This window comes from Dasypus novemcinctus, chromosome 7 (genome assembly GCF_030445035.2).
Source record: "Dasypus novemcinctus isolate mDasNov1 chromosome 7, mDasNov1.1.hap2, whole genome shotgun sequence".
In the NCBI taxonomy this organism is placed as follows: Eukaryota; Metazoa; Chordata; class Mammalia; order Cingulata; family Dasypodidae; genus Dasypus; species Dasypus novemcinctus.
The window spans coordinates 1,088,772-1,115,463 of record NC_080679.1 but is presented as its reverse complement, the minus strand read 5'-3'; the positions used below and the strand labels follow the sequence as shown (position 1 = coordinate 1,115,463).

Sequence of the window (26,692 nt, the reverse complement as noted above, 5' to 3'; positions counted from 1 at the left end):
ATAAGGAATACAAAAATTTACTCTGTGATAAAGGTGGCATTCAAATCAGTTGCAGTGTGGGAGGCAAACAGATTATTCAGTAAATAGTATGATATTAACAGTCCAACCTTTTGGAAACAAAAATAAAATTTAATTTTTGACCAAAGTACTTCTATATGAACCAAATATTTAAATGTTAGAAATGTAACTATCAAGTTACCTAAAGAAAATTTAGATATTTTACAATTGCTTGGAGGCCTTTCTAAACACCTAAACCAGGGAAGCGGACTTGGCCCAGTGGTTAGGGCATCCATCTACCACATGGGAGGTCCGCGGTTCAAACCCCAGGCCTCCTTGACCCGTGTGGAGCTGGCCCATGCACAGTGCTGATGCGTGCAAGGAGTGCCCTGCCACACATAGGTGCCCCCGCATAGGGGAGCCCCACGTGCAAAGAGTGCACCCTGTAAGGAGAGCTGCCCAGTGCGAAAGAAAGTGCAGCCTGCCCAGGAATGGCACCGCCACATGGAGAGATGACACAACAAGATGACGCAACAAAAAGAAACACAGATTCCCATGTCGCTGACAACAACAGAAGCGGACAAAGGAGAACACACAGCAAATAGACACAGAGAACAGACAACTGGGGTGGGGAGGGGGGGAGGGGGGAATAAATAAATCTTTAAAAAACAAAAACAAAACAAAACAAACACCTTAACCATATTGATGAAAATTGGTAAGGATAGAGTTAAAGCTTCATTATTTTATAGCTGGGTCCTCACTGCCTTCCATTTACTTCATATCCTCCCACTGAGTGTCATCAGTTTCCCACCTTTTATGTTAAAAATAACTCAAATTGTTTTGTCTTTAATTATTGCTTCCAATATTTATTGACATTTATATTTCTTTATTTGAATTGCCCAGTATCTTTTACTGAGTTTTCTATTGATGAATTGTCCTTTTCTAGCTGATTTGTAAGAGTTTTTTATATATTAGCTCTTCACCACCTTCGGAAAAAGTACCAAACTTAAAACCACATTAAATGCACAATACCCTGAAAATCAGTAATGTGTCCAAAATGTCCTGTGTTTGTAGCTTCGTCGCATGCAGGAGATGATTGCAAGAATGCAGGCACAGATGCAGATGCAAATGCAGGGGGGAGATGGCGATGGCAGTTCTCACGGGCACCACGTGTAAGGTAATCAAACGCCTTCAGCGCATCGGACATCCTATGTCTCGTTAAACCTGGAAAATAGACACCGTCTACCACCAGGTCTAGCTGTCCTCTCAGTTTGACTGCAATGGCTGTTTCCTCCTCCTAGAGTCTTGTTAATCTTTTGCATTTTTGAAGCTCTGTCATTAAGTACATGCCTAGCCTTAAAGGAGAAACAATTGCTCCTCCAAATGGGAAGGCCTCCAACCACCACCTCCACCTGCCAGGTAGAGAGTGAAGGCATGTGTCATGGAGCTCAAAGTGCAATTTGGCAGATACTGTTCATAACACACGATTCAGAAGGTACTTAAGGAGTGAGAGAGTTGGAAATGTTTTGTGAGGCCAACATTAATATTTTTTCTTGTCCTTTATTTTGAATATTAAACACCTGTCTTCTCTAGTAAAGAGTTTCCTAAACTTACAGACAGGATTAGTAGTAGAAGAAAGATTATACATTAAACATTTATTAGATACACAATTGGAAATTTATTAATGCTGAGAACATCTCCTTTCAAAGAGTAAACAAGTATTTGCAGGTCAAAAATAAAAGATGCCACAAAGGGGAAGAGTTAGGCTGTGTAGATGAGAGCTGTCCTTGGCAGGAGCTGGAAAGCACTTTTTCTGGGGACAGTGCACACCCAGCTCCCCGTGCAGGCCCTGCTCCAGCCTCAGCTGCTCAGTCAGCCACGCAGGGTCTGGTCCGGCATCTGCTGGCCTCATGGCTTAAAAGGGACCTGCAGGCCCCGGGGACCCCAGCCTGTGGACAGTGGGCCTTTGGAGCTGCCCAGGCAGCCTCTGTGGATTCTTCACACCTCTGGCACCACCTCCCCAGAGGAAAGGAGTGAAAGATAAGGTCAATAAAGACCTGAGGGTTGAAGGAGAAGACGGGCCATCTTGGTGGAAGAGCTGGTCTGGTGTGGGCTTACGAGGATGTGAGAGGTCCGAGGTGTGGGCAGCCCAGGAAGGCCTGAAGCAGAAGCACCCCTCCCAGTCAGTGACATCGCTCTGGAGGAGGGCGGTGCGGTGGGGCCCACAAGGTGGGGGAGCACGTAGTGAGGGAGGGGAGCGGCCAGCACACCCCACAGGATGCACGAGGTGTGGAGCCGGGCCCCAGTCAGGAGTCTAATGGGGACTGGAGGGGCGAGCTGGGCGTGGCAGGGCCCCATGAGCGGCTTCCTGGAACAGGCTGGAACCGTGAGGCATATACACACAGGAGACCTCGTAGGTGTGCTGCTACCACAGTTAAACCTCACCTGTCCTGAGTCCACGTCTTACCAATGAGGAAATTGCTGTTGCTACAAGGATATGAGGTTACTTACCTGTGGTCATGTAACTCGTGAAAGGTCAGAGCTGAGTAGAAATGCAGGGCTTCCTGCCTCCCAAGGCTGATGCCCCATGACCAGGTTTGGGGCCTGACTGGGAAATGGTGGTAAGATGGAAAGAAGTGAGTCATTTGGGGGGCCATTTGAGCCAGGACAGAGGGAGAGAGATTTATTTTTATTTCCACATGCTTTTGAGTTTTGTGGCCCTCCCAATCTCTAAGAACTTCATAAATAGCATTTTGATTCAGTTAACTCTGTCATACAAACTTGGCCTTTGTTATGCAGCTAAAAAATAGTTAATGGTCAAACAGCAAACATTGCTAGGACTCCCATTGAACCATTCAAATGTTTGTGTTTGTTGTCTTTTTTTTTTTTTTTTTTCAGAAAACACTTTCAAGATAAAAAAGAAAACATTCCAGAGGAGGGGTACAGTGGCATGCTTTTCATAAGATGGCTAGAAGGTTGCCTGTCCAGGTTCTACAGCACCTGTGCCTGAGAACTTAATTTTTTTTTAACTTTTGGTGTGTTGTTTTTTTTGTTTTTTTTTTTTGGTATGAAGTATTTTTAATATTTGTATTTCATTGCTATGTTATACATTGTTTTGTGAGGTGAACTGTCCATTTCATTTTTCTTCCTTCTTAACTAACCACTAATGTTAGAATTGTTTCAAGGATCAGTCAGCATTTTCAGTTAATACTGAGTTTCATTTCAATTGGCCTAAATGACTAATCATTGATGAGCACTCTTGATTTGTATCTAGAAACAAATTCACATTGACTCAGAATGTTCTTGAGTGGTAGAGATACCTACCAGTGATGCCGCAGGAGGAGCTGAGTCGTGCAAGGCCGTGATTAGGGAGTAGCACCCCACACAGACTCATCTCCATGCTTCTGCTTGGGTCCGACTCCTAAAACCAGTGTTGCTGCTGTAATTCAACACCTGCTAATTCATCTGAACGTTCATCTTTTTACCAAATAAAATGGAATAGAATTATCTAATGAGGTAGATGTTTATGCTTAGCTTTTTTTAGAACAGGCTTTCAGGGGTGAATTTTAAGAAGTCTTTGGAGTCTGGTGCGAGATCATTTTAAAGCCGCTGTTGCAGACACTGGCCACTTTTGGAGTGCTCTCCCCTGGCCTTGGCCATACCGTGTGTGCTGTGGAGAATATCAAAGCATGAACTCCAGTTTTCGTATTGCAGCCAAGAGTCTTTCTTACCTAAGGAGAGAGTCAGCAAAACTATTTTTATTCAACTCAATTAAAAATAGCTTTTTAAAGAAAATTAATAATTGACCTCTTTGAAACCAACCGTTTTGTATTTTCATACTGTACTCTAATGTGTTTTTCTGTAAATGCATTTGTAAGATCAGTCCCAGCAGTGGAAATCAGGCTTCTCTGTAGGCTTGTCTCTAACCCAGGACCAGGGGCCCTGCTCTGGTTCTGAGGCCCAAATGCCTACCGGTTTTTCCCAATTACTGTTTCTTCCTTGTTCCCTTTTTGAATGGTTGTCTGATGGGAGGCAAATAGTGATCATTTCATGTGCATACTGTCTGACCTACTTGTCATTTCCTTCACTTTGGGTAATGCCCATTTCTCTGTGGTCCTGTAAGAAGTAAAGACATTTCATGTCCTAGAGACAGGCTGGTGGCGAGACCTCTGCCCTTGAAGGTGCTCATGTGGGCTGGCCATCCCCTGACACAGGAGGAGGAAGCAGGTGCAATCTAAGGATGAGGGAGGGGGGTTTCGTTTTTTTGTTTTGTTCAGACAAAAAGAATGTGGTCACAATACATTAATTATGAAGGTGCAGTACTCCATAAGCTCAGCCGGTGTTCTTGTCAGCTTTGGCCTTTTACTGTTGAATTGTGAATGGTTAAAGCCTCTGTTTAGGGGCACTGAGCAATGCTTTTACCAAGAAAAATTGTTCCATGACTGTAGAATACCCCCATGCAAGGTCAATTATTTGGGTTATTTTGGCAAATATTAACTATGCTAGAGAAAGCTAAAAAACATAAAAAAGGATTTGCACGTGGGCACTGTAAGCCCTGTTAGTGTTTGAGTAAAAGTTGTACTTGGGGCAGACTGCCACCTGATAGCATTTGTTGTGTTCCAGGACGGGGACAGTTACACTTGTAAATCCCATTCTGTTTTGCTACCTGAATAGAAATATATACTTCTGCTTCTAGGTAATTACTCTTTTACTCGGAGGTAATCTCTACCTATAGAAATGTATTTTGAAAACACTTATTTTACACAACAATTTTGTATCCATTAAAGCTAACCTTTTATCAATAAAGCACACTTGTTTAGATATTACATGAGTAGTTCTGAATTTGTTCTTTAAGAGGGAAAGGTGTGAGGTCTTCCAGGGAAGATTGAAGCCTTGTAAGTGTTGTGTGTAAAAATCAGGAGAAAATATGTGCGCAGACAGCATGGCAACCATACAACTCTTAATGACCATCCCAGCCCAAGAAAAAGGGATAGAGTCGGGCAGGGATAAGAAATTGCTTACAGGTGATTTGATCATCTACTGAGAAAGTTCAGTGGTCTAAGGTGTAATGTACAGACTTGCAGGCACAGGTTAGGGCAAGCAGTGGGAGTGCCACAAGGACTACCAAATGCCTGGAAATAAATGAGTGATTGAGATGTAGCAAAGTATTTATAATAGGGAAGGAGAGCTCTATAACCCTGTTAAAGGAAACTCAAAAACAAACCTGGACTTGCAGCCGTGGAGGCCTTTGCCTGGCTGCACACCCTCTGGCCTCAGGACTACTGAGCCCTGTCCCTTTGCGGGCCTGGGGCTTGGACCCCGCTGCAGTGAATTCCCGCCGCGTCTTCACTTACAGCCTGGAGGCCCCGTTCCCGGGTTCCCGGGTCGCCCGTCGGACCAGGGCTTGCTGCTCCTGCGCTCCTCCCGGCCTTGCGACCCCGGCGCAGCTGCTGCCCTTCCTGGGGTCTCCGCCCAGCTCCCAGCCGCAGTGTGGGCTGCATTCGGGGCGTCCTGGGCGCCCGGGTGCAGTACCAGCCGTGCTGTCGCCGGGGGCGGGCCCCGGGCCCGCATGTCCCTGCCCCTCGGGGCGGCCCCGCTCCCCGACCTCGGTCCAGCGGCCCTCCCGCGGGTGGGGTCTTGCTCCAGAGGCCGGGCGCGGGCTTTGCGCGGGGTCGCCAAGGACACGGGAGGAGTTCGCCGAGCCCACCACCGGGCAGGGAGCGTGCTCCGGAGGGAGGCGGCTGGGGGCTCCCGAGGTGGCTCTCCCGTCCCCATGGCCTGGAGGGGGCGCGAGAGCTGATGGGGCAGCAACACCGCCCTCCGCCGTCCTGCGTAGCTCCCCGGGCCCGAGCCACGCGGCAGCCCGCCCCAGGAGGGTCGTGGGGTGAGGCAAGGAGGAAGCCGGCGGCCGGGGGCCCAGCCCGGCAAGCCCAGCCCCTGCCCAGAGAGTCGAGCCCACGCCCCGGACGGCGCTCCGGCCCGGAGCAGCCCAGGACGCCTCCCCGGCCCCGGAGCAGCCCAGGACGCGCCCCGGACGGCGCCCCGCCCCCGAGCAGCCCAGGCCGCGCCCAGCGAGCCGAGGCCACGCCTAGCGAGCCGAGGCCACGCCGAGGACGGCGCCCCGGCCCGCGAGCAGCTGAAGCCACGCCCAAGACGGCTCCGAGCCAGCGAGCAGCCCAGCCCCCGCCGAGGACGACGCCCGCCACCGCGTAGCCGAGGCCACGCCCAACGCCTTGCCCCGCCCCCTCTCAGGCCATTCGCCAATGAGCCGTCGCCCCGCCCAGCGCGGCGCGGGCCAATCGGCGGCGGGTCCGCGGGGGCGGCGCGGGGGCGGCGGGCTGGTGGTCGGCGCGGGCGGCGTCGGCGCGGGAGCCGAGGGCGCTGGGAGCGGCGCGGCCGGCGGGTGAGGACGCGGCGGGCGAGGACGCGGCGGGCGCGAGGCCCCGGAGTGCCCGCGGTCCCCGCGTGGGGCCCGCGCCGCGCGACCGAGGCTTCTGGGCGCGTCGGGGGCTGGTGGAGCCGTCCGTTCCGCCGCGAGCGCGGGCGGGCGGGCGGGCGCCGCGGTGCGGGCCGGCGCAGGCCCGGCCTTTCGTGCGCTTGTGATTACGTTGTGTCCCACAGGTCGGAAGGGGACCTGAGGTGTTGGAGGTCACGTGACCAGTGCACGAGGTCTGGGTCCTCCGAAGGGGGCGGGGAGCTTTTAGGAAGTTCCGCGAAAACGGGGCTCCAAAGCGGGGCTCAGTGCGTTGCACAGCTTTGGTTAGAAAGCGCGTCTACGTTTACGCAGGTGGCAGCCCCCTTTCCCGAGCTCTCCTGTGCTGGTACTTGCTGGGAAAGACGTTAAAACAAGGCCTCACTGGAGGAGGAGAGACGGAGCGCCGGGGCTCAACTTTGAAGGGGCGCTGCTGTCCAGGTTTGTTTCGTTTCCGCAGAATCCTTTGGGCTGGACCGCTGTGGAAAGGTTCGAGAACGCACCGGGGGCGCCGGGGCAAGAAGGTTCATTCACCTCGGCGGTCAGCACACGTTTCCTCTGTGCCAGAGACAAAACTTTGCGGGTAGGAAGGCGCGGGAGAGCCTGTGTGTAGGCCGGATGAAACGTTCATTTTCTGTATCTGCTGCTGCTTGAAACACTTGTGAGATTGTGTCAGGCGATTGAGAAGCACTTGTGGCTGTCATTCTGTTTCATTCCCACAGGGCTGGGAAGGGGACGCGGGCAAGTCACAGCCCTGTTTCACGGAGAGGCACTGGGGGCTCGGAAGTGGAATGACAGGTTTGGGATTGCACCTCAGGGTGTTTGCCCAGTCGGTCCTCTCCAAACTTTTGCTGCCCTTTTTTTTTTTTAACTGCTGATTCACTAATAGCTGTTTGTCTTAGACGCTGATCTTGCAGCTTCCTCAACTTCGGAAATTTCCTGCCTCGTTTATCTAAATGAATATCATTTTCTTAGTAGACTTTCAGGTTCTTTCTGTACTGATTCCTTCCCTAATGACAAATTGATGTAAGTGCCTAAGGTCCTTGTCTGCAAAGGGGTTGAGAATGTACCTACCGCAGGGCCATTGCAAGGAGTAAGAGTCAGTACAAAAGCTGTTAGCAGGATGCCTGGTACACAGTAAATGCTTAATCAGTGTTAGCCATTATTATTATCAGGTGGAAGAATAATCTGAGTGGACAGAAGTAGACAACCCTGGATTTGTACAAAAAACAGGAGAGAGAATTATGCAGTCGTTCAGCAAAGCTCCTGCTTGGAGTAAAGGCTCTGAGCTGGATTGCCAAAGCAAAGGTGGTTCCATTCATGCCCATTTAAACCCACAGGGCCTCAGCGAGTTCTCTTCCCTCCTTTCCTTCCAGACAGAGGGGCATTTCTTACTGCTTCTTACCCTATTTGATCGTGCTTTTACTTCCCCCACTTGCTTATCAGCTTGCAAGCTCCACCTTTTATACAGTGTGTCCTGAGCTTCCTGCACACAGCGCAGGGTGAGGTGTACAAAGAGAGAAAAGTAACGTGGCACCTGAACGCTGGTGCCATGCCCAGGTGAGCTTGGCCCTCTTCTCCGAGGTCATGCATCCTCTGTAGCATAGGCGCCAGCTTTCTCTCCTCTGGGGTCTGACAGTAGCAAGTGCAACAGGGAGTGAACGAGTCGAGGGCCCCATGTTGGGGGAGTTTCTGGAGAGCAGGCACTTTGGTGGTACTTCAGTATATCATTCATACATGAACGTACATAAACAGTAACAATAGTAAAACTTGTAAATTTACGAAAACAAGTATGCATATCATCATACAAGGCTCCCATACATCTGCCCACCACCAACACCCTGCACTGTTGTGAAACGGTTGTTTTTTGGGTTTTTTTTAAAGATTTATTTCCCCCCGCACCCCAGTTGTCTGTTCTCTGTGTCTATTTGCTGTGTCGTCTTCTTTGTCTGCTTCTGTTGTTGTCAGCGGCACGGGAATCTGTGTCTCTTTTTGTTGCGTCATCTTGTTGTGACAGCTCTCTGTGTGTGTGGCGCCATTCTTAGGCAGGCTGCACTTTCGTGCTGGGCGGCTCTCCTTACGGGGCACACTCCTTGCGTGTGCGTGTGGGGCTCCCCTACGCGGGGGACACCCCTGTGTGGCAGGGCACTCCTTGCGCGCATCAGCACTGTGCATGGGCCAGCTCCACACGGGTCAAGGAGGCCCCGGGGTTTGAACCGTGGACCTCCCATGTGGTAGACGGACACCCTAACCACTGGGCCAAGTCCGCCACCTGAAACGGTTGTTATAAACTATAAAAGCACATACTCAGCATATTACTACTACCAGTCCAATAAGCAGATCCTGCTGTGTGAATGTGGTAGAGTTCTCCATAGCCAGTAAGACTCCCAGCTGGTGCCCATCATAGCCTTCCCACCACGCAAATTTTGAACCGTTTTGATCCATGGCAATAAGCTTAAAAATATTCCTCAAGTGTTGGGGAGTGGGTGTAACTCAGTGGTTGAGCGCTTGCTTCCCACCTACGAGGTCCTGGGTTCAATCCCTGGTACCTCCTAAAATACATATATTTATTTCTGAGCCGAGAAGCACAAGAGTTTCTGCAGCAGATGCAGTGTCATACATATACGTGAGGACAAGGATCGGGAAGGAAGCTAGAGTGGTGGCAGGAGCTGCTAGGCGACTCCTGGATGCCTGGTGACCCAGGAGGATCGTGGGGTGGGGGTCTCAGTCGATCTTCCAGTGGCCAGAAATGTGTTCGAGGAGGAAATACAATGAGGTAATTGTAGAAATTGTCTAAATAATTAGACTTTACTGAACATTTGGGCTCTTTCTTGATTAAATTTCTAGTCGCTTCAATAAGAGTTAATGTTCTGACTTTGGGAAATGAATGCTGGGGGAGCAAGTCCTGATGTCCAGAAAAGAAATTAATCCCAAAGAGTGTTTAAAAATGGAAATTATTCTCTTAATTGAAGCATGTTAGAAAGAAGAGCAGCTTCTTAGAGGAGAGGCTGAGTAGTTACTCTTGGAAGGTAAGCAGTGGCATCCTTCCTGCGGCACCACGGGCCCGTCTGTTAAGAGGGCAGGCCGTCCTAGGCAGGGTCTGTGGAGACACCATCCGGCTTCAAAAGCAATGTCTCCTCCCCACCGTAGGCCATTCGAGAAATTCGTGAAGTTGGAAATAACGAAAATCAACCCTCTTTCCTCCCGCAGAGAGAATGTGTCAACGTCTGTAAACGTGCAGCTCTGGTTCTGGGGGGGTGCGTGAACACCTACCTGGTCTCCCCCGAAGGGGACGGGGACACCTGGGCTGATGCAGGAGCAGCTCCCTGGCACCGCTCGCGAGCAGGCGGCCCCAGCCGGTCAGCGACCAAGGCCAGGGCTGGGGGTTCCTGGGGGTCCCGGCCTGGACACCGGGTACTGGGACCCCAGTGCAGACAGAGAGAGCCCCAGGAGAATGGGCTCCACCACTTTCTCTCCCCTCTCTCTCCTCCAGGCAATCCTGTGGTAGCAGGACCCCGAGGCGCCTACAATGCTGAGGGAAGAGAAGAGCCTGTGGCTTTTCTGTCCCCCTCTTGCAGCCTGGCCTCAGACAGGGGGGCTGGTGCCTCAGGTTGCGGCCAGAGGCCTGAAATGGGGGAACCCAGGGAACGGGAGCCTGGGGAGGGAGGAGCCTTAGCCATGAGCACCATGCGGCTCCAGAGACGAGCCGAGCACAGGTGCGGCTTCCAGGCCCTCCGCTGCGCCGGGCGCTCTCACCTGGGACAGGTGTGGATAGCACCACAGAGGCTTCTGAAGTGGAGCTGACGCTGAAACCACAGCCCACGAAGGCTGGCTGGGACTTGCAGCCTGAGCCCAGATGCCTCAGCTGCCTGCTGAGAGAGAAAACGTTAACATTTAACATGACCCAGCGTCTCATAACATAGTAGAATACAATCCAAAATTACTCGCCATACGAAAAACAAGGGAAATACCAATTTATGTGAAAAGGACAAAAGAAGCTAGTGCTGACGTGACACCAGGGTAGGAAGCGTCTGACAAAGACTGCGGTAGGCAGGCCTCTGCTCCGTGTTATGTTACGTGGGACAAGGGACTTCGCAGACGTAATTGTGGGCACTAGTCAGCGAACCTTAAAACGGGGGGACACCCCCACCCTCCAGAGGCTCCACCCCCTTACGCAGCTCCCGCGCAGAGGTCCTCTCCAGCTGGGAGCAGGGCGCTTTCGGGGCTGTGGCAGTTTAATAGTGTCTATGAATTCCAAAAGTAGATACCAGATTATGTTTGTAAACTGGTCCTCTGGGCATATTAGAGTATATTGGATTCAGAGGTTCACTCTCACTTGATTAAATTACTTTTTCTTAAAATTTTTATATTTATTTTTTTATTTATTTCTCTCCCCTTCCCTCCCATTATCTGTTCTCTGTGTCCATTTGCTGTGTGTTCTTCTGTGTCCACTTGCATTGTCAGGCGGCACCAGGAAACTGCGCCTTTTTTTTTTTTTTTTTTTTAATTGTGTCACCTTGCCACGTCAGCTCTCCGTGTGTGTGGTTCCACTGCTGGGCAGGCTGTGCTTTTTCATGCAGAACAGCACTCCTTGCACGCATCAGCACTGCACATGGGCCGGCTCACCACATGGGTCAGGAGGCCCTGGGTTTGAACCCTGGACCCTCCATATGGTAGGCAGATGCTCTATCAGTTGAGCCACGTCCGCTTCCCTGGTTAAATTTTGATTAAGGCTTTGATTGGGCCATGTCAGTAGGATGTTGAATCCCTGTCCCCTTGGTGGGTGGGCACTCACACAGAAAACGACAAGGCATTTGGGTTAGTTGGATTTTTAATGCTGGAGCCCCAGGAAGTATATACACAGAGAAGTAGAAACGAGAGGAAGGAGAGAAGGCGCCATTAGATATGGCAGAGAAGAGAGACGAGCTGTTTGCCTAATAGGTCACAGCTGGTCTTCAGGAGAGCAGAGCAGCTGAGCCCAGAGAGAAACGAGCCGCAGGAGAAAAGTGAGATTTACCCCAGCCTACAGCTGATATTGGAAGCAGCTGGGACCACGGAGCCATAGGGGGAAGAGGAAGGCTGAGCCCTGGCAGACAGCAGCCACCTTGCTCAACGCATGGCAACAGACAGTGGTGAGGAAGTAACTTACGCTTTATGGCCTGTTAACTGTAAGCTTCTACCCCAAATAAATACTTTATAAAAGCCAACAGATTTCTGGTATTTTGCATCAGCACCCCTTTGGCTGACTAATATACCATGTGCATTCCTTCATACCATGCATTGCTACAACAAGTCCTGGCCAAGGTGGCTGCTAGGGAAGTGCAAACTAAAACAGTTGGCCTAACTCATTTTATACTAGAGTTCCATGGGAAACAGGACGGATCCTGCGTTATGTGTTCTCCAAGTCTGTTCTGGACCAGGAAGAGATGGTAGTGACACTACACGGGTTGGGCGGAGGCACAGCGGAAAGAAAAGGCCAGCCAGCGCTCACCATTTACTCACCGTCCTGCAAAACGGGGTTTCTTAACCTCAGCGTGTGTTGACTTTTGGGGCTGCTTAGTTCTTTGTTGTCTTATGCATTGCAGCATGTGTGGCAGCATCTCTGGCTTTTACCCACTAGATGCCAATAGTACCCTCTTAGTTGTGACAACCAAAATTATCTCTGGACATCGCCAAATTCCCCTCGGAGGCAACCTTCTCCACCCTACCCCAGCCCCACTGCGCTAGAGGGATGTTCCTGTGATTATATCCCTGAAGGAAGTGATACACTCTGCTCCATATGGAAGAAACTCAAAAAATATAGTAAAGTATAAATAATAAAATGTACTAAAAACAATGTTTCCAAGGATTTGTAGAGATGTGGGAAAACAATCATGATATAAAAATATAAAAGATTTGGGTGATGAAAATTTTTAAATGTATAAAGAGTTTACCAGACTGTCTATGTATGTGCCTCATTTTGAGGGAAAAGAAGTAAGCATGGGAAAAAGCGGACTTAAGGACCATATCTGTTAGTGATTGAACTAGTTTATATGAGCAGGCACTGCATTAAGTGCTTCATCCAGATCTTGTCATTCAGTCTTCACTAAGATGCTGGAGATAAGGGAAGGAGCCAGGGACTTGAGTGCAGGGACTTACCTTTCTTCACGCAAAGGTTTGCGGTATTTGTGATGTCAGGGTCTGTGTCACAGTGGAAGGGTTCGAGAGCCGGGTCTGTGGCTTTCAGGGCGCAGCCTTTTTTCTCCTGGCTGTGCTTTCCCGTGATGGGATAGAAGCATGTTGCTGCATCTGTTTTGTTTTGTAACTTGTGATTATAGAAAGTTTCAAACATTCACAAAGTGGAGAGAATGATGTATCAAACCTGCACACACCCAGCTTCAGTGACCAGCACGTGGCGTGTGTTATCTGTGCCCTTCCCCTGATCCCCACCTCACTGGAGTAGTTTAAGTAAATCTAGACATGATTATGTTTCATCCGTAAGTCCTTCAGTGTGTACTTCTAGGAGTGTACTTCCCCCTTCACACTCCAATACCATAAATATACTTGGAAATTAACAGTAATTTCTTAATATCATCGACTATCCAGTTTGTATTCAGATTTCTGTCTATATACCGTTAACTGTTTGAGGCAGGGTTCGAATAAGGGCCACCCCTTGCATTGGGTAGACAACATCTTTTAACAGTTTCCATCCCCTCCCCCTTTTTGCCTTTTATTGAAGTACTCAAGTCATTTATTCTGTAGAATGTGCATTCTGGATTCCTTTGTAGTCCTTTTAATCCTTAGGATTTATTTCACTGGTGCATAATAAAATTACTAGATTTTAAAGGCACTTTAAGTAATTCCCTTTATAGTTTGGCCACCATCTTGATATGCAGTTAGGATCATTTGTTTCATTTTTATTTATTTAAAAACCCCCCTTGTGCCCTTTTTTTTTTTTTTTTTGCATGCTGTCTGCTCTCTGTCCATTCGCTGTGCATTCTTCTGTGTCTGTAGTTAGTTATTTTATTTCCCCTACCCCTTGCGACTTGCGTGCTGTCTGCTCTGGTCCATTTGCTGCGCACTCTTCTGTGTTTTTGCTTGTCTCTCTTTTTTGTTGCATCACCTTGCTGAGTCAGGTCTCCATAGCCGGCGGGCAGCACTCCATGGCGTCTGTGGGTGAGTCCGCCTTCATAAGGAGACCCCGGGACGCGAACCCAGGGTCTCCCGTATGGTAGGCAGGAGCCCAACTGATTGAGCCACAGCCGCTTCCCCTTTTGTTTCATCTTGATTTCAATTTTTAGGGATTGCTTTTCTTTTCTTTTCTTTCTTTTTTTTTTTTCTTTTTCAGGAGATACCAGGGATCGAACCCAGGACCTTGTGCATGGGAAGCAGACACTCAACCACCAAGCTGTGTCTGCTCCCTGAGGTTGCTCTTCTAAAACATTCCTTTAATGCTTTCTAAAACATGTACTCTGAAAAACGTCTGCAAGGTTCCCAAGTCAGAACCAGCGTGATGGGAAGCGGCCCGTCCAGCCTTGTCCTCCCTGCCCCTCCGCTCTGCTCCCGTGGGCGTTTGGTTCGTCCGTCCTTCGTTGTGGTTTACATTAAGCACGTGCACGTGTGTCTCTTCCTCCTGGTGTCAGGTGCACAGCAAAGCAGCATGGGGAGAACTTTCTGCTTTTTTCTGAGAAGATTGAATGTTAAACTGAGTGGCATTATTTTTTTTTTACAAGTGTTAACAATCAGTGAGTTATCCAGATTGCTTGTAAAATCCATTTCCGCTCTTAAAACTTGTTCAATTCATAGAAGTTTGTTTTACATAAAGTCAGAATATCTCGTTTTAGAGGGTCTAAAACACACACTAGACATAATAACTCTTGACATCCGTTTAGCATTCAGACAATTTTAACAAAAAACCTAGGCAGTAAAAGGAGGATTGTAAGACTTGCAAATATTAGTTAATTTAAAATGATCTCTTTGGACCAATAATCTGTATTTATACTATGGTCTTGAGTTTGTCCGATATTTTCCTTTTCCTGCAGACATTTAAGCATTTCATATGTAAGGAAGGCTGGGAAAACATGATTTTTTGAGGTTCATTTCATTTTTGCCTACTAAATACTGTAAATGAGCTGGAGTCAAAAGCATATCTCCTTTCATTTATCTTCACGTTGCTGTGTCTTGGCTCCGCATCACTAATTCCTAGCATAGAAGGGCTCTGATGCACTCGTCTCCCTGCGATTCCGCAGGTTTTGATTACAGCAGAGGTGGAATTGGAGCCCTGGAGTTGTGGCCCCGGACCTCTCCCACCCGGGGCTGTGCTGCCTGCCTGGCTTCCCACCAGGGCCTCCCTCGCTGTGCGTCCTCCTTACCAGAGCCCTGTGGACATCGCTCCATGTCTAAGCTGCCCTTCCAACGCCGAGGTCCCGGCCTGAGTCAGCATTGCCTGGTCGCGTGCCCCCCTCTGTCCCTTGGTGCAGCCCAGGTCATCTGGCCACACAAAGCGCCTGCTGGAGGGTGTGAGCAGGCGCCCTGGCGCCCCTTCTCCCCAGGCTCTCGGCACCCTGGGGCCGCTCCCTGGCCCACCCATTCGGCCAGCCCATCTCGTCGTTTCCCTGAGTGCTCCCCTTGCTGTCAAGGTCCCGACATTGTTTTCTCTACTTCCTTACTCTTGTTTGAATCGCTTAGTTGCTTCTTCTAAAAAATAATCAGTCTTGCTTAGACCGAATGAAAAGGGACCTTTCTGTCAAGAATGGAGAACGCTGTCAGGGCTGAAAGCTCCTTCCAGCACCCTCGCAAATATGAGGCATATTAGCTGAGTAGGGTGAAAAGGACAAGAGTTTTTTCCCAGCTTTATTTGCCTGGTTAGTGCAGAAATTTGTTTTTTGATCCTCCTAAAAGAGGCAACCAAAAATATTTCAAGGAAGGTGGATTTTTATAGCCGGACCGTTTAGCTCACATCCTGTAATCTGGAACGTGCAGTGTGCTTTTGGCCCAGGACCTTAGCTCACTCACCTTTGGCCAGGTCTGCCCTGGAATTCTGGCCCCACCGCCTCGGAGTGGCGTGTTCCTTGGCAGATTTTTGAGCCAAGTTTTTCTCAGTTGTAAAATGGAAATGCTATGTCACGGGGCATTTTTCATATTATTAATAAATGAGACTGTTTGCTTAGCCTAGTTTGTAGTTGGTAGCACTAAATGTCAGTAGTAGGAATTGTTTCCAGCCACCAGGAATATGTCTAGGAATAAGGAATGTGAAGCACTTCACTCAAGTGGGAAGAGGAAGTGGGAGCCCCTCATCAGGTTGCTGGTTCTTTTTTCTTTTTCTTTTCTTTTTTTTAAGATTTATTTAATTTCCCCCCCACTTCCCTGGTTGTCTCTTCTCTGTGTCTATTTGCTGCATCTTGTTTCTTTGTCCGCTTCTGTTGTCGTCAGCGGCACGGGAAGTGTATGCGGCGCCATTCCTGGGCAGGCTGCTCTTTCTTTCGCGCTGGGCGGCTCTCCTTACAGGGCGCACTCCTTGCGCCTGGGGCTCCCTACGCGGGGGACACCCCTGCGTGGCAGGGCACTCCTTGCACGCATCAGCACTGCGCATGGGCCAGCTCCACACGGGTCAAGGAGGCCGGGGGTTTGAACCGCGGACCTCCCATGTGGTAGACGGACGCCCTAACCACTGGGCCAAGTCCGTTTCCAGGTTGCTGGTTCTTTAAGTCTGCAGTGTCCTCTGAATATCTGGAAGGTTCTCTGGCAGGAGCAGAAGGGCAAGCGGGGGACTGACATTTGACATCAATGGCACCCAAGCTTGCAGAACATTGGATGTATTAAGGCTTCTTAATAGCCTTTGCCAACTCGCTAGTTTGCATGTCCTTGCCTCTTTAAAGTATTTAGCAGTGCACAAAGCAAAACAAAGTTAGTTTCTGTTTATATACTGCAGATCCAGGGCAGCTGTTTTCCTTGCATTTCTCCAGTGGTTAGACTGGAAGAATCGTCAGGCTGTGCAGGTGCCTGCTGTACTGGGAAGATGGGTGCTTCCAAGTCGACTGACAGAAGTGAAGCCAGGTTAACTGGCAGGCGCAGCCTCTGCCAACATCAGCGTCCCAGCTCTTGGAACTGTAGTTGTTACTAAGTGGGTAGCTGGTGCCTTATTACTGCTGGGTAGCAGAAGACAGGTTTTCCCTGGAACGCCAGCGGCAGGGACCTCGCTGGCCCCTTCTCTTCAGTGAGCTGCTGTCTTCAGACGGACCCTGAGAACAGGTGTGTTTGGTCACGGCCCTGGGCCTCGGCTTAAGCATGTTCATATCTTACTTTGTAGATGAAAGTAACAGGATGCGTGTTTGCTGTGAAGGCTTTCACTCATGAGCCACATATTTCAGGAGAGAATTTTGGTATTCCTTGAGCCAAGAAAAGTGTTTTTCATTTGTCTAAGATCTTTTCATTTTCATCTCCACCATTGTGCTGGTTAGATGAAGCAATGTTAAATTAAAAGTGTGCTGCCGTAAATGTATTTCTGTTGTAGGATAAGCACAGCTAATCCACACAGGTGGAATATATGGCTTAATGAATTACAAAGTGAGCACTGTCCACATTGAGAGATGGAGTGTGCTGCTGCCCAGGAGCTCCTGAGATGGACCACAAGCCTGACCTTCCACACGCCCCCACCAAGACTGACCACGAGCCTGACCTTCCACACGCCCCCCCCCCACCGAGACTGACCACGAGCCTGACCTTCCACACGCCCCCCCCCCACCGAGACTGACCACGAGCCTGACCTTCCACACGCCCCCACCAAGACTGACCACGAGCCTGACCTTCCATACGCCCCCACCAAGACTGACCACGAGCCTGACCTTCCACACGCCCCCACCAAGACTGACCATGAGCCTGACCTTCCACACGCCCCCACCGAGACTGACCACGAGCCTGACCTTCCACACGCCCCCACCAAGACTGACCATGAGCCTGACCTTCCACACGCCCCCACCGAGACTGACCACGAGCCTGACCTTCCACACGCCCCCACCGAGACTGACCACGAGCCTGACCTTCCACACGCTCCCCACTAAGACTGACCACGAGCCTGACCTTCCGCATGCCCCCACCGAGACTGACCACGAGCCTGACCTTCCACACGCCCCCACCAAGACTGACCATGAGCCTGACCTTCCACACGCCCCCACCGAGACTGACCACGAGCCTGACCTTCCACACGCTCCCCACTAAGACTGACCACGAGCCTGACCTTCCACACGCCCCCACCGAGACTGACCACGAGCCTGACCTTCCACATGCCCCTCCACCAAGACTAACCACAAGCCTGACCCTTCCCTGCACCCCACAAGAGTGACCACAAGCCTGACTCTTGCAGTCACAACTTCCTCTACTTTCCTTTCACAGTTTTAGCTCCCAAATGTGCACCTCTAGACACTCCAGGTTGGCTTTGTCCATTGTTTTTTAGAGGTATGCTTTTAGATGTGATTTAGGGATAGAAGAAAAAGAACCTGAAGAAATTTTTCTATTTAAATAATTAAGAGAGGGGATAAATGGGAGTTATATAGCAAGATAAATAAGAGACTTCTAAAATACTTTTTGAGTTTCAAGAATTGGTTATATATATATTTTAGGAATTGTAACCTTACATAGAAGGGGAAGAATCACCTTGGTTACCCAGTGCCTTGTTTCCAAAAGAGCCCATTCTTGGTTGTTCAGTTTTTTTGTTTTTTGGGGTTTTTTTTGTTTGTTTTTGTTTTTATTTATATCCCCTCTTGCCACTTGCTTGCTGTCTGCTCTCTGTGTCCATTCGCTGCGCATTCCTCTGTGTCTGTTTGTCTCCCTTTGTTGCATCATCTTGCTGCACCAGCTCTCTGCAGGCCATCAGCTCTCCACGAGCGCCGGCCGGCCTGTCTGCACAAGGAGACCCTGGGAAGTGAACCAAGGGCCTCCCGTATGGTAGACGGGAGCCCAGTTGGTTGAGCCACATCCACTTCCCGGTTGTTCAGTTCTGTGCGCGCCGTGAGCTGACCACCAGCTTTCCCGTCGCCATGTGCGTATCCAGGCTCACGCTGGGGGTGCCTTCAAGGTGGAGGGATGTCGTCTTCCTTCACATCCCTTCACTTTTGCATTAACTACTCGGTCAATGAAAGTTTGTGAGATTGAAATGAGAAAGCTCCGTTTGTGCTTCTCAGAACCCTCGTGTATCTCATATTTAATCTTAGTGGCATGAAAATAGTTTCCTAAAGTGTCTTTCTGCTTATGACAGTAGGGTTTGTCTTCTGTTGTGGTCTGTGCAGGGCGTTGCACAGACAGCTGGTGAGTAATGGCAAACGTGTCCAGCTAGCTTCTGCCCTTGGGGCGTGCATCCTGGCTGGAGGAAGACAGTTCTGAAGATGCTAACCTGTGGTGTAGGTAAATGAATGTGACGGCCAGGGAGGTGGAGTAGCTCATTGTTCATTCGAGTTTGAAACAGCATTCTGCAGCAGTTGAGACAGGAGATACTTACTTGGCACAATGATACACTGCCTCACTGTTTTCCTCACACTCCTTACATTTTACTTTTCCCAGAGATTGTAGCTTTCCCATTTTCTGATTTTTGTTTACCAGCTGGACATGTGTGGGAATTCTCCCTCAGGTGGGTTTGGAAGGCTGTCTTTGTTAGGAAGGGAGTCAGTGTGCAGGGGGAGCTTGGCAGCAGGTCATTGGGACACCTTTAGAACTTAACCCAAAAGATAACAGGTTTGTGTGTTGGGTTGTCTTGATAATATAAGCATGGAGAAGAGAAAGAACCGAAGGCTAGGATCAGTTATTTGCAAGCAAGAACTTAGGCCAGTTCTCTACTAAGGTACCTCCATGTTCGTGGCAGACTGTGTTGGTGAGTGAGCAGCAGCTGCATCCTTCGTGCATTCAACACTCCTCCCTTTGATACCTGATTATCACCTGCACTGTTTCTTTTTTTAACTGTTGAATTTAAATATTTTAAACCAACTTTCAGTGTAATTACAAATATTTAAGAAAGAAATTTGCCATAAATACAATTAAAATTCAACCAGTGGAATTAGACCCCAATTGATACTTAATGTGCTCTTTCTTGGTTTAAAAACAACAGATTAGTCCTGTTAGACTCAATAGCTTAAAAGCTTGGCATAACAAGAATTATTGACAAAGAATTGAAAAGAAGTCCTCACCAAGCTTCTCAGACCTTCAGTGCCATCACCTGTGCGGTGCGGCTGGTTGTGGTGATCGTGGGGTGACTGGGGGTTGGGTGAGGCAGGTGGTAGGAAGGGCCTGGTGCCAGGAAGTTGCTTGCTGACAGCAAGTATTGTTGCCCCTGTGCTCATCGTCCAAGCTGTTAGTTACTCAGTGCCACGTCTGAAATTACCTCTCCAGCCTCCAGTGGTACCACTCCACCCAGATGAAACACTAAATTTGAAAAACCAAAGTGTGGAAATCTGGCAAGACAGACAAGCCTGGCTTTCTTTGTTTACTTTTCTTAGCATTTTTTCCACTGTGAATAGCCTTCCACTTTGTACTTCACTTTCCCCTCAAGCTGATCTTCTTGAGAAGAGGGCTAAACTCTGAAGGAGAGCAGCAGCCAATGCACAGACAATCTGCAAAGACTGTGAAAGTTCTTTTTGTGTGTGTTTTTGTTTTTATTAGCTCCTGGCACTCAAGGAAATCTGTGACTTTTCAAGAGCTGGATACAAACTAAAGCAAGAGCTCAGGATCTAAATCCAAGAGTTAACACATTAAAACATTAAAATGCACAGTATGAAACAAAAGATTATTAGACAAACAAATAAGAAATGGCCCATCCAAAGAGACAAGATAAAAACCCAGAAACCATCAACAAAGAAGACCAAACTTTGGACATACCTGACAAAGTCTTTTAAAAGCGATCCTCACTATGGTCAAGGAGATAAAAAATATGGAAAAAGAACTAAGGAATATTAGGAAAATGATGAACAAACAATATGAGTATCTCAATAACGGGAGAGATATTTTTAAAAGGACCCAAACAGAACTACTGCAGTTGAAGAGCATGATAACTGAAATGAAAAATTCATGAGAGGATTTCAACAGCAGATTGGACCTGACAGAAGTAAGAATTTGTGAACTCAAATGATTCTGGTGGAAGAGCAGGGAATAAAAAAAAGGAATGAAAAGAAGTGAACAAAGGATGAGAGACCAGTGGGACACTGTCAGGTGTACCAGTGTATACATAATGTTAGTCCCAGAAGTAGAAGAACTAGAGAAATGGGCAAAAGGAATATTCAGGAAATTTAGCGGAAGACATGAATATGCACATTCAGGAATCCCAATGAACCTGAAAGAGAACTATGCCCACACGCATAGTAGCCAGCTATCAAATGGCAAGGAAAAGGAAGTTCTGAAAGCTCCAAGAGAAAGGCAGCATGTTATAAAAGGGAGTCCCAACAAGATTAAGGGCCAGTTTCTCCTCAGAAACCATGAAGACAGGGAGGCATTGGAATAAAATATTTAAAGTGCTAAAAGAGAACATTTACCAACCAAGAATTTTATGTCCAGTGAGTCTGTCTTTCAAAAATGAGAGAGATTAAGACATTTCCAGATAAAAGCTTAGGGAGTTAATCTGTGCTATACTTGCCATACAAGCAGAGCTGAAGAGAGTTCTCCAGATTGAAAGGAAAGGGCACTAGATAGTGGTTCAAAGGAGTATAAAGAAATTCAGACCTCCAGTAAAGGTAACCATTTAGGTAATTATAAGTGCCAGAACTATTGTTTCTTGGCATGTTACTCTACCTTTTACTTCATACAGGTTCTAAAATGCTAAAGCATAAAAAGTAATGATAAATCTATGGTTTTGGACATAAAATGTATTAATATAAAGACATAATTTGTAAAATGTACAACAAAAAGGTGGGGATGGAAGGATATAGTAACAGTATATGTGTATGCTTTTGAAGTTAAGTCATAGTTGCAGTTTGGAATTTTATGAATTCCAAAAGGAGATTATGCTTGTAAACTGGTCTGTTTGTCTATGTATGATACCCTTTGATTGTATTAGATTCAGCTGAGATGTCTGATTAAATTAAATTATGTTAAGATTACCAGAAATCTGTTGGCTTTTATAAAGGGTATTTATTTAGGGTAGACACTTACAGTCACAAGGCCCTAAAGAGTCCAACTCAAGGTTACTTCCTTACCAAACTCTTGCCACGTGTTGAAGGAAGATGGCGGGCGATGTCTGCGAGGGTTCAGCCTCCCTCTTTCTTCTTAAGGTTCTGTGGTCCCAGCTTCCGATCTCAGCTGTAGGCTAGCATAAGGCTCATCTCTCTCCCTGGGGCTCGTTTCTTTCCAAGTTCACCTGCATTCTGTCAGGCTCATCTCCCTTCCCAGGGCCCCTGCTGTGTCTATTGAGCTGTCTCTCTTCCTCGGGTCTTTTTCCTGTGTATCTGCTTGCATGTGAGAGTCTGTATTATTTCCACCAGGGGGATGGGGACTCAGCCCTGCATGCTGAAATGATCAGAGCCCTAATCTTAGCATAATTTAATCAGAGACATCTCAGCTGAATCTAATATAATCAAAGGGTATCACCCCCAGAGGAACAGACCAGTTTACAAACATAATCAAATATCTTTTTTGGAATCCATAAAAAATATCAAACTGCCACAAGGAGTGAACACTCTCTAACTCATTCTGAGGCCAACATCACCCTCATACCAAAGGCAGATAAAGATACCACAAGAAGAGAAAACTACAGACTAATTCCTCTTATTAATGCAGATGCAAAAATGATTAACAAATACAAGCAAACTGAATCCAACAGCACATTAAAAATTATACACCAGGGAAGAGGCGGACTTGGCCTAGTGGATATGGTGTCCGTCTACCACATGGAAGGTCCGCGGTTCAAACCCCGGGCCTTCTTGACCCATGTGGAGCTGGCCCACGCATAGTGCTGATGGGTGCAAGGAGTGCCATGCCACGCAGGAGTGTCCCCTGCGTAGGGGAGCCCCACACTCAAGGAGTGCACCCGTAAGGAGAGCCGCCCAGCGCGAAAGAAAGTGCAGCCTGCTCAGGAATGGTGCCGCGCACACAAAGAGCTGATGCAGCAAGAAGACGCAGCAAAGAAAGACAGATTCCCGTGCCGCTGACAACAACAGAAGTGGACAAAGAAGAAGATGCAGCAAATAGACACAGAGAACAGACAACTAGGGGGGAGGGGAGATAAATAAATCTTTAAAAATATATATACACTCCAGGAAAACCAGCAAGATGGCGGCAGAGTAAGGAGCTCCTAGAGTCAGCTCCTGCTACAGGGCAGTTAGCAAACACCCAGAGCTCTCTGGAGCTGCTGAAGCACCTGTTTAGGGGCTCCAGGAGGCCAGAAGAGCATCCTGCCACATACTTGAAGGAATGAAAGGAGGAGACTGCCCATATGTGGAAAAGATTCGTTCAGAGCGCTCCACGCCCTGGAGGACAGTGCCCGTCCTCCATGGGGGGCACGAGCCGCCTCGGGAGCTGTTCTGTGGCTGGAATTGAAAGCTCCACTTTCCACAAACGGGAGGAAAAGACAGTTGGGCACCAACTTCAGCTACTGATTAGTAAAATCGGTGGACTAAAGTATACTCCTAAAAACAGCTAAAGTTTGAACCTGACCATGTCAGAAAGAGGCCGGTGGCCGCCATCTTAACTCCATGTCTGGCACGAGGGGACACGGGGCAGACTGGAAATCCCAGTGCTGGTGGGGACCAGCTTCTCCCCATCCAGGTCAGTTGGCAGCTCTAGCATAAACCCCAACCCCACTTCCGGCACGGAGGAAGTGGACCTGTCCCAGCCTCTCTGGGAAATGACTGGCCAAGCCGCGGAGGCTGGTGGTTATCTTACTTTGGCAGCACAAGCTGCCCTAGAAACTCTTCTGTGGTTGGAATTGGAAGCGCCATTTCCCAAAAACAGGAGTGAAGAACACGGTTTGCCACTGATTTCGGCTACTGAATAGTGGACGCGGCTGGCATATAACTCTAAAAACAGCTGAAGTTTGTTTTGTTTTGGCTTTGGTTTTTTTGTTTAAAAAAAACAACAGCTAATTACAGTCCTTATCTTACATTTGGTGTATTTTCCCACCAACCCACCCTATTATTTTTTTAATATATTTTTTATGACAGAAGTTTTAAATTTGTAAAACAATCATGCATATGTGCAGAAATCCCAAATAACACCCCTCTACCAACGCACCACACTGTGGTGGAACATTTGTTACAGATAATAACATCTGATTGTTACCATATCCATAGAGTACATTTGGCACACATTTTCCATAGTACTTTATTGCTCACCACAGTATGTCTTCCGCATATATGCAAGAATATATTATTACTGCTAACCACAGTCCATAGGTCACTCCAGTTGTATTTTTCCCATGCTTCTCATTTTCTCACCACCCTGCAGTAGTGATGTACATTTGCTCTAGCTCACAAAGGATGCTTTTGCATCTGTACCATCAACCACAATTCTCATCCACCTCTTGGTTTACTGTGCTATTTAGTTTCTAGATATTCTCTAGCATTCTGTCAATTGGCATTTACAGACCTAGACTACCATTTTCAGCCACATCCCCATTTATAAACTAGCTGTTACTCACTATAATGTGTTACCATCCACTCTATACATTTCCACACTTTTACACTAAAGCTGGTTAAAACTTCTACATATATTAATCATCAGTAGTCCATCTTAGTCCTTCTCTTATTTCCTTTAAGAATCCACCACCTACCACCAGGTCTTGAAGATATTTTCCTACAATTTCTCCTAGAAGTTTTATGGTTCTTGCTTTTATTTTTAGGTTTTTGATCAATTTTTGAGTTAATTTTTTGGTAAGGTGTGAGATAGGGGTCCTCTTTCCTTCATTTGGCTATGGATATCCAGTTCTTTCTGCACCATTTGTTGAATAGATTGTTCTGCCCGAGCTGTGTGAGTTTGACAGGCTCGTCAAAAATCACTTGACCATACATATGAGGTTCTGTTTCTGAACCATCAGTTTGGTTCCAGTGGTCTGTGTGTGTCTGTCTCTATGCCAGTACCATACTGTTTTTACCACTATAGCTAGGTAATATGATTTGAAGTCTGGAGATGAAGGTTCACTTTTCCTTTTAAAGTTGCTTCTGGCTATTCAGGACCCCTTCCTAATTGCCCTTCCTAATAAATTTGATAATCGTGTTTTTAATTTTTAAAAATTTTGGTGGAATTTGTATCAGAATTGCATTGAATCTGTATATCAATTTGAGTAGAACTGACATTTTAATGATATTTAGTCTTCTAATCCATGAGCATGGAATGTTCTTCCCATTATTTAGGCCTTTTTAAATTTCTTTTAACGTTGAGTTGCAGTTTTTTTAATATAAGTGCTTTATATTGTTGGTTAAGTTTATTCCTGACTTTGAGTTTTATCTGTCATATTTTATTTTCACCACTCTTTTGACACTTTTAGTTACTTTTATTGATAAAATCTTCATTTCTAGTCTTTCTTCCAGACCTCTCTCTCCTGTCTTTTCTTTTCAGACTCTATCATCATACCCTTTAGTATTTCCTGAAAATCTGGTCTTTTGGTTCGAAAGTCTCTCAGTTTCTGTTTGTAAATATTCTAATCTTGCCTCATTTTTGAAAAGACAGTCTTGCCAGATATAAGCTTCTTAGCTGGAATTTTTTTCTCTTGTAGTATCTTAATTATATCAGACCACTGTCTTCTTGCCTCCATGGTTTCTGGTGAGAAATCAGCACTTAATCTTATTGAGTATCCCTTATCTGTTATGCATTGCTTTTCTCTTGCTGTTCTCAGAATTGTCTTTGACATTTGACATTCTGATTAGTTTGTGTCTCGGAGTTAGTCTATTCAGATTTTTTTGGATGGGAGTACATTTTGCTTCTTGGACATGGATATCTATGTCCTTCAGTAGGGTTGGAAAATTTTCTACGATTATTTCTTTAAATATTCCTTCTGTCCCTTCTCTTCTATTTCTGGGACACCCATGACATGTATGTTTGCACATCTTTTGCTGTATATAATTCCCTTATCCTTGTTCAATTTTTTCCATTCTTTCTGCATCTGTTTTTTGTATGTTCACTCTCAGTGGCTATTTCTTCAAGCTCACTAATCCTTTCTTCTGCCTCCTCAGTCTGCTATTATATGATTCCAGTGTTTTTTAAATTTCATTTATTGCACCTTTCATTCTGATAATATTGGCTATTTTTCTCAGTATGCTTTCAGATTCTTCTTTGTACTCATCCAGTGTCTTCTTAATATCCTTAATCTCTTTAGCCATCTTGTTGAATTTATTAAGGAGATTTGTTTGAGCATCTATAATTAGTTGTCTCATTAGTTGTCCTTTACGTCATCTGGAGGCTATCTTGTTCCTTTAACTGGACCATATCTTCCTATTTCTTGGTGTGGATTGTAATTTTTTGTTAGTTTAGGCATCTGGTTTACTAGAATATTTATTCTGGGTGCAGTTTTTCTCTTTAGTTTAGGGCTTCCTGTCCTTTCTCTCTTGCTGGTTGTGCAGTAGGAGCCAAGCATGTAGTTGGTGCTCTAAGCTGTGGAGGCTCAAGCTGCCCTCGTTGCCCCAGGGACCAATGAAGCTTCTCCCAACCTTCTCCTTTCCAGGGATAGGGACAGAGTCACAGCTTTGTGGAATAATCCCAAGTCATACAGTCCTAGACTGCAGTTGCCCAGAAAAACTGATGAAACTTTACTCCCCTTCTTCCCCTGCCTGGGGTGGGAATATATCTGCAGGCGTGGGCAGCAATCTACACAGTGCGGGTCCAAGATGACTGCAGTTGTCCCATTAGACTTCTGATTTTTCAGTCTGTGGCAGCCAGAGTTACCTACACTTACCTGGGTAGGCTGGTGCAGGGCCCACCCAGCCCCATCCCTGCTGGAGGTGGGGCTGAAGCCTAGCCTAGGGGACTGCAAGCCGATCTGGGTGCAAGAAACCGGTTCCTACCATCATTGTGCTTTTTGGTCAACCAGGCTTACCCTCGTGCAGGGGCCGGAGTCAAAATGGCAGCCACCAGCCTCTTTCCAACTTGGACAGGTTGGGGGAAAAACACACCAAATGAAAGATAAGGACTATGATTAGTAGTAAGATTTTGACAATATTCTTTCATAATTTATAGCAAACATCTCACGACAGTGCAAGTGTTGGTAGAGGGTTGATGTATGGGACCCTTGTATGGGTCATACCCTTGTATGATGTTATGCGTGTTTGCTTTGTAAGT

General features: G+C 47.3%; 2 protein-coding genes across 9 annotated transcripts in view; both read left to right on the top strand.

The window, feature by feature from the left end:
* The window catches only part of SEPTIN2 (septin 2), a 44,769-nt gene extending 39,946 nt beyond the window's left edge, over positions 1 to 4,823 (top strand). For all 7 annotated transcript variants that reach the window (XM_058299700.1, XM_071216006.1, XM_004473890.4 and 4 more), the window contains 2 exons: positions 1,072 to 1,174; positions 2,896 to 4,823. In XM_058299700.1, the coding sequence (XP_058155683.1) occupies positions 1,072 to 1,173 (102 nt within the window). In that variant the 3' untranslated portion in view covers position 1,174; positions 2,896 to 4,823. The remainder of the gene's footprint in view (positions 1 to 1,071; positions 1,175 to 2,895) is intronic.
* Positions 4,824 to 6,329: 1,506 nt separating this feature from the next.
* FARP2 (FERM, ARH/RhoGEF and pleckstrin domain protein 2) overlaps positions 6,330 to 26,692 on the top strand; it is a 105,641-nt gene continuing 85,278 nt past the window's right edge. The window contains exon 1 of one of the 2 annotated variants that reach the window (XM_058299682.2): positions 6,330 to 6,400. The gene's annotated coding sequence lies outside the window, so the exon portion shown is untranslated. The remainder of the gene's footprint in view (positions 6,401 to 26,692) is intronic. The other variant, XM_004473894.3, reaches the window with a different exon arrangement.